This window comes from Melanerpes formicivorus, unplaced genomic scaffold (assembly GCF_026170545.1).
Source record: "Melanerpes formicivorus ecotype bairdi unplaced genomic scaffold, bMelFor1.0.p_v2 SCAF_30, whole genome shotgun sequence".
Classification (NCBI taxonomy): Eukaryota; Metazoa; Chordata; class Aves; order Piciformes; family Picidae; genus Melanerpes; species Melanerpes formicivorus.
In genome coordinates, this window is record NW_027142382.1 from 7,639,168 (window position 1) to 7,651,818 (window position 12,651).

Here is a 12,651-nt window from a genome sequence, read left to right on the forward strand (position 1 = left end):
GACTAATGACAATTGATGTGACAGCTAGGTGAGGATGAAAGTCTACCCCAGACCATGTCTGTATAGATAGAAGTGGAATTTATTGCCAGTTCTGGGAGCACTGCAAAATGTGAAGAGGGTTTTCACTGGAGAGCAGTTATCTAACAGTAAACCAGTTGGGTAGCAACAGGAGCAAAGACAGTCCTACCCTCCTTTCCACTCCAATGTTATGATTTGTTCCTACTGGCTGCCAGCAGTGAATTACAAGTCCCCTTTTCCCAAAGCACTTGCAGCATAAGGCTCTGAAGGCCTGGCTGATTCTGCTCCTACCAGTCCTAAATCATTATAATTTCACTGACACCAGTGGGGCTACATGTGACTGACACCAGTGCCAGGGCAGAGCTCTTTCATCTCCCCACTGTGGATGCTGACACACTAGCTAAAAAGTGGTGCCTGTTACTGGTATGTGCTGCTATCCACATGCATGCTTTGCTTTAACATGGTGTGGATGGAAAAGGCTAGAAGTGCTGAGACCATGAGCCAGGAGGTGCCACAGACACAGAAATGGTGGGCACTAGTGCAAGACTGGGAGGTCACCTTCAGCCTCCTGTGCTGAGGGAGGATCAACTATGCTCAGATCCTACACACTCATCTGAGCTTCACAGGACCACACTTTAGCCCCTGGCATGACCTCTGTCTCTCCTTTTCACATGTGTGGTTCTAGCAGTTGAGGGATACAGGCTCTGCATCAGTTCAGGACCCTGAACAAAGGGCAGACAGTGCTGGAAGCCATGATGAGTAGTTGCAAGCCTCTCTTTTCCCTGACCTGCAGGCAAAGTCCACATGGTGGTGATTGGGTCTGGCACAGGAGGCACTGTTACTGGCATTGGAAGGAAGCTGAAGGAGAAGTGCCCAGAGTGCAAGGTAAGCTGGGGGGCAGAACTGCCCACTCAGAGCTGTGTCCCCTGGGTTTTTCTGCCTGTGCTTTTGATCAAGCATAACCCCATGGCTCACCTGAGCTAGTCTCCCCCTATTTGTTTTTTCACAGTGAGCCTGTCTTTTGCTGGAAGTAATTTAGAGTTATTCTCAGCTTGACCTAGATCCATCGAGCGCCCTAGAAGTCAAAAGCTCCACGGCCCCGTTACTAATCCCACACTGCCTGGTGCTGTGCCCTTTGCAGGACACTGTCAGGCATCCACTGCAGAAGTGGCTGTCCCAGCTGACAGCATTGCTCTACCTGCTGAAAGTTTCTCTTCTGGCAGCTGTGTGTGGGCACAGTGTGTGAGTGCCTCTCACATGCATCCCTGCCTTATGGCTGATGCCAGTCAGAGGTGCTCATTCTGCAGAGTTTGTGCTTCAAGGCAGTCTGGAGGAGGCTTGACAGTTAACTGTCTCTCCAGTGTAGCCAGTGTGTGAGCAATCCCCCGTCCACCAGAAGCACTTTGAGAGTGGGAAGTGGTAATTCTAAGCCACCAGTCATTGTGCATCAGGTAAACACTACCCAGGATCAATTTAAAAAGCCAGTGGGAAACAGAACCCCTTTATCCTGAAAGATTTCTGCTTTGCCAATGGATAGGAATGTTATTGAACATCATGGGAAGGAAAATGTTGCTGAAAAGAGTGGGGGTAATTTTTCCTTTGACTTGTGTATGTGACTACTTCTGAACTCTCTTTGTGGTTTAACAAAACTTCCTTCTCTCAAAGATCGTTGGTGTAGATCCTGATGGATCCATCGTCGCCCTGCCCAGTGAGCTGAACGGAACAAACACCACAAGCAGTGAGGTGGAGGGCATTGGGCATGACTTTATCCCTACTGTCCTTGATAGATCAGTAAGTAGCCATGTGTGAAGAGTCCTCTGTCTCATCTTTGGCTTTGCATCCCACCTACTCCCAAGTTCAGAGGTTCAGAGCTCTGGCACTGGGCTGTGGCACAGCCCTGAGGCTACTTGCGTACCTTCCCAGGGCAGAACAAGCCTCTGTGGCAGGACTGTGATCCCAGCACTAAAGCATGTCTCTGAGTAAATCTGATTATAACTGACCTACAAGGAGAAGACAAATACAGGGGCAAAGTAGGAATTTGTCACAGTACCAACTTCCTCAACTCAGCCTCAACAACATTCAGGGTTCACTTCCTTTGCTGTGATCATACAGAAGAGATCAGTGCCCTGGCTGCTCTTCATTCTCCTGCTGTTTCCTGAGCCTTCACTGTTGCAGGCACCACACAGAGCAGAAAATCTTCCCCCTTTGTGGGCCATGTAAGATGATAGATCATGAACCTCATACCACATCTGGTAAGGTTTCTTCTCTGTATCAGTAGCCACCAGGCACAGAGGTTTAATGCCCTAATTCAAGCTGCTGTGCTCCCCTGGCTCCTTCCTTGGAAAGATCTTCCACAGCCTCACACCTCAGATTCTTTTCTGATGTTCAGTGTGTCTCTGCTGTTGGCATATGGCTTTAGAGCCATGACCTCTAATAACCCAGAACTCTTTTTCCAATTGAATCTGATTTTGCCTGCCAAAATTTGACCATTATCGTAGCCTAGTCAGAACATCATGAACACCACTCCCTCTTCTGCATCCTGACTCTGGACCTCCAAGGAAAAGCTGGAGTGGGTGACAGCAAGCGAGGACACACCCTCCAAACCAAGGGGGCCTGACAGATATCTTTGCTTTGAAGTGCAGGAAGCAGCAGCAATCTGCCAGATGTTGCAGGCATCAGGATCACAGCATAAGTCAAAGGGTCAGGGGGTCAGGACAGCACAAAAGACCATTTTGAAGACCCAGCTTTCTTGCTTTCTCTTCAGGTGATTGATCAGTGGTACAAGTGCAACGACAGAGATTCGTTTCTCATGTCTCGCAGGCTGATCAGAGAGGAAGGATTGCTGTGTGGTAAGCACCAATGGCAACAGCTGCCTCTCCTAACAAGCTTTCTCAACCTCATGCTTTTAGGACCAAAATACTTTGGGGTAGGAGCTCTCTGCACTTTGTATCGGAATGGAATGGAATGGAATGGAATGGAATGGAATGGAATGGAATGGAATGGAATGGAATAGAATAGAATAGAATAGAATAGAATAGAATAGAATAGAATAGAATAGAATAGAATAGAATAGAATAGAATAGAATAGACCAGACCAGGTTGGAAAAGACCTTTGAGATCATCAAGTCCAACCTATCACCTGTCTGCTAGGTTATCAGGGCTGAATGGCCAAACCCACCTCAACATGAGGAGGAGTGAAGAACACTGTGAGGGTCACAGAGCACTGGGACAGGCTCCCCAAAGAGGTTGTGGAGTCTTCTTCTCTGGAGGCTTTCAAGACCCACCTGGATGCATTCCTGTGTGACCTGTGCTAGATTCTATGGTCCTGCTCTGGCAGGGGGGTTGGACTCGATGATTTTCAGGGTCCCTTCCAACCCCTAACATCCTGTGATCCTGTGAAACCCTGAGCTGGTCTGTAAGTCTCTGTAGACTTCAGAGGTGTGGCAGTGAGACTGTGGTCTGGGATCTGACTCATCAGCCACAATAATTATAGAAGCAATTCTATAATTGGTGCTTTTGCAAGGGACGCTTTTGCACATGGAACTGGATCTTCAGGCCTAATCCTGTGCAGTGTAGGGTTACATGTGCTGACGAGAGGATTAGTGGGACTTGGGGCAGGACAGGTGGGTTAAAACTGCTGCTCTGCTAAGAGCTCTGTGAGGCTGTGCTCTCTGTTGTTGAACAGTTGCCACGCTGGAAGTGCCAGGTTTGGACCAGGAAAGTTTGAAAGTAAAGAAAGCATGAGATGTTCTTACTGAGCATTTATCCCTGTGCCAACAAGCTGTAAATAATCCCATGGGCTTTCCAAAGTGAACAGATGCACTCAGACAGACCCTGCCTCTACCCAAAGAGCTTCTACACAGCATCAGGGTTTTATCAGCCTTTCCTGTCAGCCAGCAGATAGCTGCAGGTTTGCAGCCAGGACCAGACAGTATGTAGACCTGTAGTTACAGCTGATAAGAGTCCTGAGCGCTCACACCTGGAGAGTTTTGCAAAAGATCAGGCCGTTTGTAATGAAACACTTGAATGTTGATTTAACCTGGCAGACACAGAGACACTGTGTTTCAATAGAAACCGCCCTGTTGAACTCAACTATCATTTGTTAATAGCTTCGTGTTCCCTGAACTGCACTTTCCAGGGCCTTTCCTCATTTGTTTGAAAAGCGTGACCCAGTGATAATCAACCTGCTGTAAAATACGTGCTGCCTGGAGTGCAGTGTGTAACTGGCACACAGATAGTGCAGTGTGTTTGACTTTCAGCACTGCTGGAAGGATTGCCTCTGTAAAGCAGGGACCTGCTTTCCCTACGTGCAGCCAACCACATGTGTGCACGCAGACACAGGGAGCGTTCCAGTCTTCCCATCACGCTGGCCTGGTATTCCAAGCATGAATGTAATGTTTATGGTTTTTTTCAGTCTTTACAATGTGTTTAAAGCCAGTCTTTGATTGCCAAGTATGTCAGCCAGAAGCTCTAGACTTGGCATGGTCCTTTCCTCACCCAAAGGAAGGGTCTGGGATGGGCAGCAGTGGCACAAATATCCCCCTGTAGAACCTTCCGGCCTTTGGCCTGCCCACAGAGTCACCACAAGAAGCGGTTCATGAAGTTCATAAGGTGATTTTTTGTGATGCCTAGAAAGCCCATTGCCAAGAGCCACTATATGAATATGTTCCTTCAATCCCTACCTCTTCCTGACCTTAAAGCCTATAAGGGAGTGGGGCCAAATGTCTTCCCAGCCCCAATGTCTTGAGCTCCCCTGGTGCACAAGGTGCCACCTCTGCTACTGCTTTGCCTGGGTGCCCCTGTGCTGTTAGCTGGGTGGCACACACACACCAGCACTTTGGTATTGCACTCTGGGCAACCCTCATGCTGCTCTTTCTCTTCTTGGCACCTGTCAGGTGGCAGCTCAGGCAGTGCCATGTCTGCTGCTGTGCGAGCTGCCCAGGACCTGAAGGAAGGCCAGCGCTGTGTTGTTATCCTGCCTGACTCTGTCAGAAACTACATGTGAGTTCCTTGCTTCCTTTCCAGTGCTGGGGTGGGACCTTCTATAGTCTTCTCCTTCACTCTTTGCATGTGTTTCAGGCGGACCCTTCAGTGACTGCTGAGCCCAGGTGCTGTGGGCTGCTGGGAAAATACAGAATCATGGAATGGTTGGGGTTGGAAGGGATGCTTGAAGGCCATCTAGTTCAGTGCCCCAGCAGTCAGCAGGGACGTCTTTAACTAGATCAGGTTGCTTAGAGCCCCATCCAGCCTGAGCTTGAATGTTTCCAAGGACAAAGCATCCACCATGTTTCTGGGCAACCTGTTAGAATGTTTCACCACCCTCATTATAAGAAATGCCATCCTTACTTCAAGTCTAAATCTACAGCCTATCTACAAACCACTCCAGTAACTCTCATAACATGACACCTGGAGTGAGCCCAGAGCTGAGAGTCTCTCTCAAGCAGCTCACAGGGTTAAAAAAATAAGCAATGGGGAGAAATAGTGTCCCACCATGGCAAACCCCAAGGGCTGGGTGTTGTGGCACTTGGGGTTTATTTTCTCTTGTCACTGAATTACTACACAGAGCAGGAATCTGTTGAGCTACAGTTTTTGAAGTTGCATGCCTAAGGTTAGGCAGGCAAATAGCTGGCATGCTTCTAAGACTTACTGAGCACCCTCAGCTTCTGTTGTCCTTAGAAGGGACTAAGAGCAGCCAGCTGCAAAAACTGTGGGAGCCCCAGAGCAGTAGTGCAGTCTAGTGCATGAAACAAAGCAAGAGTTCTCTTGGAAGGCTCACAGACTCACTCTTTTTCTGGTGATTTCTAGGTCCAAATTTGTGAATGACAAGTGGATGATAAGAAATGATTTCCTAAATGACATCCAGGAGCACAAACCTTGGTAAGACAACTTCCAGCAGTATAAACTGTGCCAAGGGAGTCAGCTTTCTGAGTCTGGAAATTACTATCTTCAAAGGAAAGTCTTCTCTTTTAGTATTTATTAAAAAGCCTAGATCCCTTTTGGGAGTCCATAATGTCAGCTCCTCTCTTTGGAGTGGTTAAATATCCCAGCTCTCAAATCAATGTCTGTAAAGGAGACATTTCTGTCCTGAAGTTGCCAGCCCACTCCCACCTGCCAGTCATTGCCCAGGCCACCTTAATCTTCCCAAGCAGAACATCTGGAGTGGACATCTAGCTCCACCCAAAAACTCCTCTGCTCCACGACTCATGTTCAAACAATCATTGGGCCAGTGGGGTGATGAGTCCCTCCTGTAGAATGCACCCTTTCAGTCAGCTCTGGTGGTCTTTTCAGGCAGGGAATAGGAACTTTTCACACCCCAGGGCTGTGGGTCAGAAAGATGACCAATTCAGCTGTCTGCTGCACACCATGGGGAAAGAGTCCTCTTCAGACAGGGAATCCCAGGCAGACCTCTGATGCCAGTGGACTTGTGGCTGAGCAAATGCTGGATCTTTAGAAAGTGTCTATGGTCATTTTAAAGCCAGCAGGTATTGTTGATGTCACCTGCTCCTCTGGATTGCTGCAACCAAAGGTTATTGCAAACTGTTTCCTAAAGACTGAATACATTTCCAAGGGCTCTCATGACTGGTTAGAGCTGCTTTTGGCTCTTCCAGCCTCTAGCATTGCCCTGCCCTTTCTGCAAGGACAAAGGGCTGAGAGGAGTTGGGAGCTGCCTGTTGCCACCCACAATCATAGCTTGTCCCTCATAAGTCACACAAGCAGCTCTGCAGTGCTGCCTTTGGAGGACCAAGGATGCAAACCAAAGAAGTAAAACTGTTAGGCTTCCCCACTCAAGAGCTTGAAGCGAAGTCCTCAGTGGCTTCTTTGGGTTCAGGACAGCTCAGCACCTTACCAGCCACTGGCTTCAGCCTTTCCTCTGGAGCTGTATGAACGCTAGGCATAGGAAAACCTTGGCTTCAACATGACCTGGTCATGGTGGCCTTGTGGCATTACTGCTTTGGGGCTAGGAGTGTGGCAAGCTTTGCAGGCAAGCAGAATATCTCTGGTTGGTCTGAATTCTGCTGGTCTTGCCTCCCTGAGCAAAGCCCACAGCCACACAGCAGAGAGTAACTGTGTGCTCCTGCCATTTGTCTTTCAACAGGTGGTGGAACATCAAGGTGCAGAAACTGAATCTCTCAGCCCCTTTCATTCTCCTTCCAGAAGTCAGCTGTCAGAAGGCAATTGAGATCCTTCAGGAGAAGGGATATGACCAAGCTCCTGTAGTTTCTGAATCAGGGTAACTATTTTTACTCATTACAGAGATGGCCATTCTGATAGGAAAAGCAGCCATGATGAAGCTAAAGAGAAAGTTCCATTTACTCCTGCAGTGTTGGGGCTCTTACATTGGCTTCTGTGATGCACGTTCTGCAAATATCAATCTGCTTCCTTGTGAGGATTCATCAAGAAAACTCCCTGTAAATAAGGTGGCTAAAGTCAAAGCCCTTCAGACCCAGCAGAGGTTGGATCAATGCACAGACAAGGGGAGGCCAGAGGAGAGGTGAGGGCTGGATGGGAAACCCACCTAAATAAGCAAGAGGAGGTCCACGAGTTTTCCTTCTCCCCACTGCCAAGCCCTGGACTGCAATAGCAGACTTTAACTACTGCTAAACCAACAGCTTGGTGAGGGAAAGGATCTTCTTGCCCTTCTCAGATGAGGAGAAACCTCTTGCCTTCTACTAAAAGCAGCAGCAATTTAGTCACTGACTTAAAGAGGAGCAGTTCTGTCCCTACATAAAAACATGTGTCCTGCCTCAAGTCTGGCCTTGTGGAAAGCACTCTGTTCTCTTGCAGAGTTATTGTGGGTATGGTGACCCTCAGCAATACCCTCACTTCAGTTCTGGCTGGAAACGCACACTTCTCAGACCCTGTTACAAAGGTCATCTGCAACCAGTACTCAAAGGTAACACTAAGGCTGTGGCTGGTGTCAAGTGGTATCCAGGGACAGGGAGAGGTGCACCACCACCCTAAGGTGTGAGAGGAGCTGGAAGAAGAGGCCACTAAAAAGGCAGGGGGAGGTGGAGAGAGTTATGGAGACAGCAAGGAGGTGAGAGTGAGAGCCAGTACCTGCAAAAAAGATACTGAGCCTGTAGGGTTCAGACATGGGAGCTTTCACACCAGGGGGCAAAGTCTGTGAAAGTCCAGCCCTAGTCTTACGTTGTCAGAGGATTTTATCCAGCTGGGAGGTTGGCATCTTCTGAACCGTTGCCAGGGCTCAGCAGGGCTGGGGTACAGGCACAGGCTGATGAGACACAGGGCAGGTCCCGTGGATGTGCAGGGGAGGGATGCCTGGGTTATACAGCCACCAGTGGTCCAGAGATGAAGTAAATGGATGGTGTTAGCACAGCTGGAGTCCATAGAAACCCATTGGGCTGGGGGCAGATATCACAGCAAAGCCAGGTCTGCAGGTTGCCTGCATCCCCTTCAGTGTTCCCAGAACAGTGCAGGTGGATGAGGCACACCTCAGCTCAGGCCAGCAGGCTGCCATCCTGCCCACTCATGGCTAGTCGAAGCCAGGAGTCAGGCTCCACACCACTGTCCTTTAGGAGTAAAGTGAAACGCAATAACGAGTCTCTTTGTCCTGTTTAGATTGGCCTGGAGGACAGCCTTGGGAAGCTTTCCTGCATCCTGGAGGATGATCATTTCGCTGTTGTGTTTCAGGAGCAAACACAGTGTGGGTATCTGCAGAAGCACTGGATGGCCTTGGCATGAATACTTGAGACAGGAAAGGGAAATTCTTAAACTTTTGAGGTAGCTTGGCAGGTATCAGCATAGCTGATCCACATGTGGCCCCTGAGCCTTTGCAGGAAGGATTTCTGCCCCATGGCTCTGCAAAGCTCTGAAACGGCCAACTATTCACCCATTTCCTTTTCTGACACCACAGGGATGAGGGGAGAAGTGGGAAGCCTTAACCACAGGAGTCTGGAACTAGCACACTTCTGGGTGTGTGTCCTACAGGAGCACTTCCAAGATCCTGGCCATGGGAGCTGTGTTATTTCCCCATGCAGGGGTGACAGTGAGGCTTCTATCAACTCCATGCCCTCCCTTCATCTCATGGTTTCCCTGGAAATGCATTTCTGAGGATGAAAAGATACTCATTATGGGATTTTGTTTGGTCCCCTCTGATAGGCAAGGTGGACTGTAGGTAGCAGCTTGAGGTGCAGTGCCTCTGCTGCACAGCTGTGGGTTCAGGCCTCCAGTACTTGTTTAGTCTCTTGATCTTGAATTCAAATCACTGCCTGGCTGGTTATGGGCAGCAGAGTTAAGAATCTCTATAGACTTAATATCCCAAGGGAAAGGTGCAAAGGAGCATTTGGACACATGAGATAAAGCTTAGGTGGAATTCAGATGTGTAATTGTAAGGGAACAAACTACACAGCCTCATCCCACTGCTTAGAGACCATCTTTTGTGCATGCCCCAAGGCTGTGCCATCTGTTGCCACTTGCCACCTCTGGAGATGCAGCAGTGAGCTGTCCTTACTGGTGTGTGCTCCAACGGGTCTGGGTAAATTGGTATGCTAAGGGAGCTTGCTGGATGCTATCAGATACTGGGTGCTATCAGATACCGGGTGCTATCAGATACCTTCCCTGGAGGTCCAGGATAAGTCAAGAAAGCTGAAAACAGATGTGTTGGACAGCAAGGAAACCCTGTGGCAGGGGGACATGAGTCAGGAAGCACAATGCACACTGCTCTGTGCAGCCTGGGGCATCTGTATATGAGCCTTACCTGGTCCCTGGCTGGGTATAGAGGTACTCTGCCAGTTCAGGAGCACTATTATACCAGTCTAACAAAGCAGCTGTACCAGCAGGTTTGATTTACTCTCAAGGCACTGCACAGCCACCCCCTTCTTGAGGAAGCAAATGGGACCACACCAGCACAAGTGTTGCTGACACATTGATGGCAGCAGGGTTCACACCTCATTGCTGCCCTGACCAAACCCAGGTATGGTGGCAGGTGTTGTTCTGCAAATCTGACCTAACACACCTTTCCAGTGCAATTATACCACAAAACTTCCAGGAGTACAGATTCGGCCTTGCCTTGAGGGAGTTGCTTTGTTTAAAACATTAGCAAGATGAGAAAAGCAGCCAGAAGGACCAGTCTTCTAAACCAGAGCCCAGTCCTCCAAATTAGGGCCCAGTCTTCTATTTAGAAAAGCTGAAGGCTGTCATTACACTAATTTCATGGCATTGCACACTGAACATGCAAGGCATTCCTACATTGAACACTATGCAATATTGCACTGTATCACAAACAAGAAACAACAGGTTCAAGCTTGAACATAGAAGATTTCACCTCAGCATGAGAAGAAACTTCTTTACAGTGAGGGTGATGGAGCACTGGAACAGGCTGCCCAGGGAGGTTGTGGAGTCTCCTTCTCTGGAGACTTTCAAAACCCATCTGGATGCATTCCTGTGTGGACTGCCCTAAGTGATCCTGCTTTGGCAGGGGGTTGGACTCAATGATCTCTGGAGGTCCCTTCCAGCCTCTAATGTACTGTGATACTGTGATGCTGTGAACCTGGGGCCTCCAAAACTCACCCCATTCAAACATCCCAGCTCTTCTACTTCTATCTCCATGGCCTGCTGCCCTGAAGCCTCACCAGCCCTAAACCTGCCTTGTAAGTCCAGACACCTTCCCAAAAAGTGTTGCAAACTGAGTTTTGTCATTCAGAACTAACTTTGATGCACATTTCCAGTTCTCTCACCAAAAATAATGCTAGAGAGGATTTCCTTTCTCACCTATGTTCATAGAACCATAGGTTCATAGAACCATAGGTTCATAGAACCATAGGATCATAGAATCATGGAATAGTCTGGGTTGGAAGGGACCTCCGAAGGTCACTATTTTATGTTTAGAATAGAATAGAATTAACCAGGTTGGAAAAGACCTCAGAGGTCATCGAGTCCAAGCTAGCACCCAGCACTATCTAATTAACTAAACCATGGCACCAAGCACCCCATCCAGTCTCTTCCTAAACACCTCCAGGGATGGTGATTCCGCCACCTCCCTGGGCAGCACATTCCAATGGCCAATCTCTCTTTCTATGAAGAACTTCCTCCTAACATCCAGCCTGAACCTCCCCTGGCACAGCTAGAGACTGTGTCCTCTTGTTCTGTCACAAAATAATGAAAATCCATTTTGTACCACATTTTGTTATAAATCCAGTGGTATCAGCAAATTAAATGTCACCCCCCAAAAAGTATCAGCCAGCTGTAGGCAGTGCCTCTTGCTCTGCTTTTCAAACAACCTCCTGTTTCTTTTCCAGAGCTGCTGTTTTAATGTTGTCACAGTTACCTTCTTATTTATTACTTTTTTGACACATCTTCAGAGCTTGCATTTCATCTCCTGTTCAGGCTCTGGTGGCTAATTTTGTTTTTATTTAAGAGAAGGGTTTCTCAGGTAGTTAAAGTGGTTGTTGCAATGCTGTTTTATTAAGGGTGCTGTAGGACATTATGAGAACAGAGGGGAAAGTGTCTCATTGCTGCTCTTGGAGAGCCTCATTAGCTTGGCGTGAAAACTTCTGTGGTGATAGAAGCAGGACTGGAACAGAGGCTGGGTAAAAACAACTGGGAAATGAAGTTCCCTGCTCTGGTAAAGCAGCTAAAGCAGCTAAACCCTCTGTGATGTGATCCCAGTAACCTGACAGAAGCTGCCCCAGTGGATGTTGAAGTGGAGCAGAGACAGCTGCTGTGCCCACTGGGGTTTTCTCTTAATAAACTAACAGCAGCCTCTGCACAGCTCGGGGCGGGGGGGGGTGGGGGTGGGGGTGGCTCATTATTATTTTCTGTTTCTTTCCCCCACTAAATTGGCATTTTCTGTGTTTACAGTCAATGGAAATGGCAGTTCCCTCAGGAAGGAGGTGGTGTTTGGTGTGGTGACAGCAATGGACCTCCTCACCTTTGTCAGTAGAGATGACATGAGCAAGCACAGCAGCTTGGCTGCATCCAGCTCTGCTCCCCCAGCAGGGCCAGCTGCAACCCCTACGCCTGAACCACCTGGCCGAGAGTCTTTCTAGGAGTAACCCAGCTGAGAGTTTCTCAAAATGACTATGTGAAAATTGTGATGTAATAACCATTTGTCCACTAAATGCCACCCAGACCAACACTGAAGAGAAAATAACTAAAGAAATTGCATTTCATAGCCATGTGTAGTTACATCAAGCTTCCCAGAGCTAGAGAGGTAACACAAAGGAGTTTGGAAGGAGACGTTTTTTGCTGCCCAGATTTTAGCAGATGGAGGGGAATTGATGTGTTTGCCAGTGTGCTGTGACTTGTCCTGGTCCCACCAGGGCTGGAGCCTCTCTCTGCCATGAGAAGTTCCAGCCTTCTTGAGGGCTGGGGGCAAGACACATCATAGCTACACCCTCCTGCTTCTTTCCACTCCTCAAAGGGAGGGTTGCAGACAGCCCCCAAGAGACCTTCCTTCTCACCCTCAGTTCCATCTGGGGGCCAAGAAGACAGCCTCTTCCACCCCAGGGAGGAGTGTAAGGGGCAAGGCCCCTAAGGATTCCTGAGGAGGAGGGTGGATGGGACATGGCACTCTGGCACACAAAAGGGGGAGCTAGGCAGGCATGGGTGGGAGGAATGGGAAGGAACAGCTGAGGACGGTGACAGGCAAGTGGGATGAGTTATTGGGCTGCT

General features: G+C 48.7%; 1 protein-coding gene across 1 annotated transcript in view; it reads left to right on the forward strand.

Moving 5' to 3' along the window:
* LOC137449608 (cystathionine beta-synthase-like) overlaps positions 1-12,278 on the forward strand; it is a 29,595-nt gene extending 17,317 nt beyond the window's left edge. The window contains exons 8-16 of the mRNA XM_068155297.1: positions 812-903; positions 1,684-1,809; positions 2,783-2,867; positions 4,914-5,019; positions 5,824-5,895; positions 7,115-7,249; positions 7,804-7,912; positions 8,599-8,683; positions 11,839-12,278. Of these exons, the coding sequence (XP_068011398.1) occupies positions 812-903; positions 1,684-1,809; positions 2,783-2,867; positions 4,914-5,019; positions 5,824-5,895; positions 7,115-7,249; positions 7,804-7,912; positions 8,599-8,683; positions 11,839-12,026 (998 nt within the window). The 3' untranslated portion in view covers positions 12,027-12,278. The remainder of the gene's footprint in view (positions 1-811; positions 904-1,683; positions 1,810-2,782; positions 2,868-4,913; positions 5,020-5,823; positions 5,896-7,114; positions 7,250-7,803; positions 7,913-8,598; positions 8,684-11,838) is intronic.
* Positions 12,279-12,651: the final 373 nt, after the last annotated feature.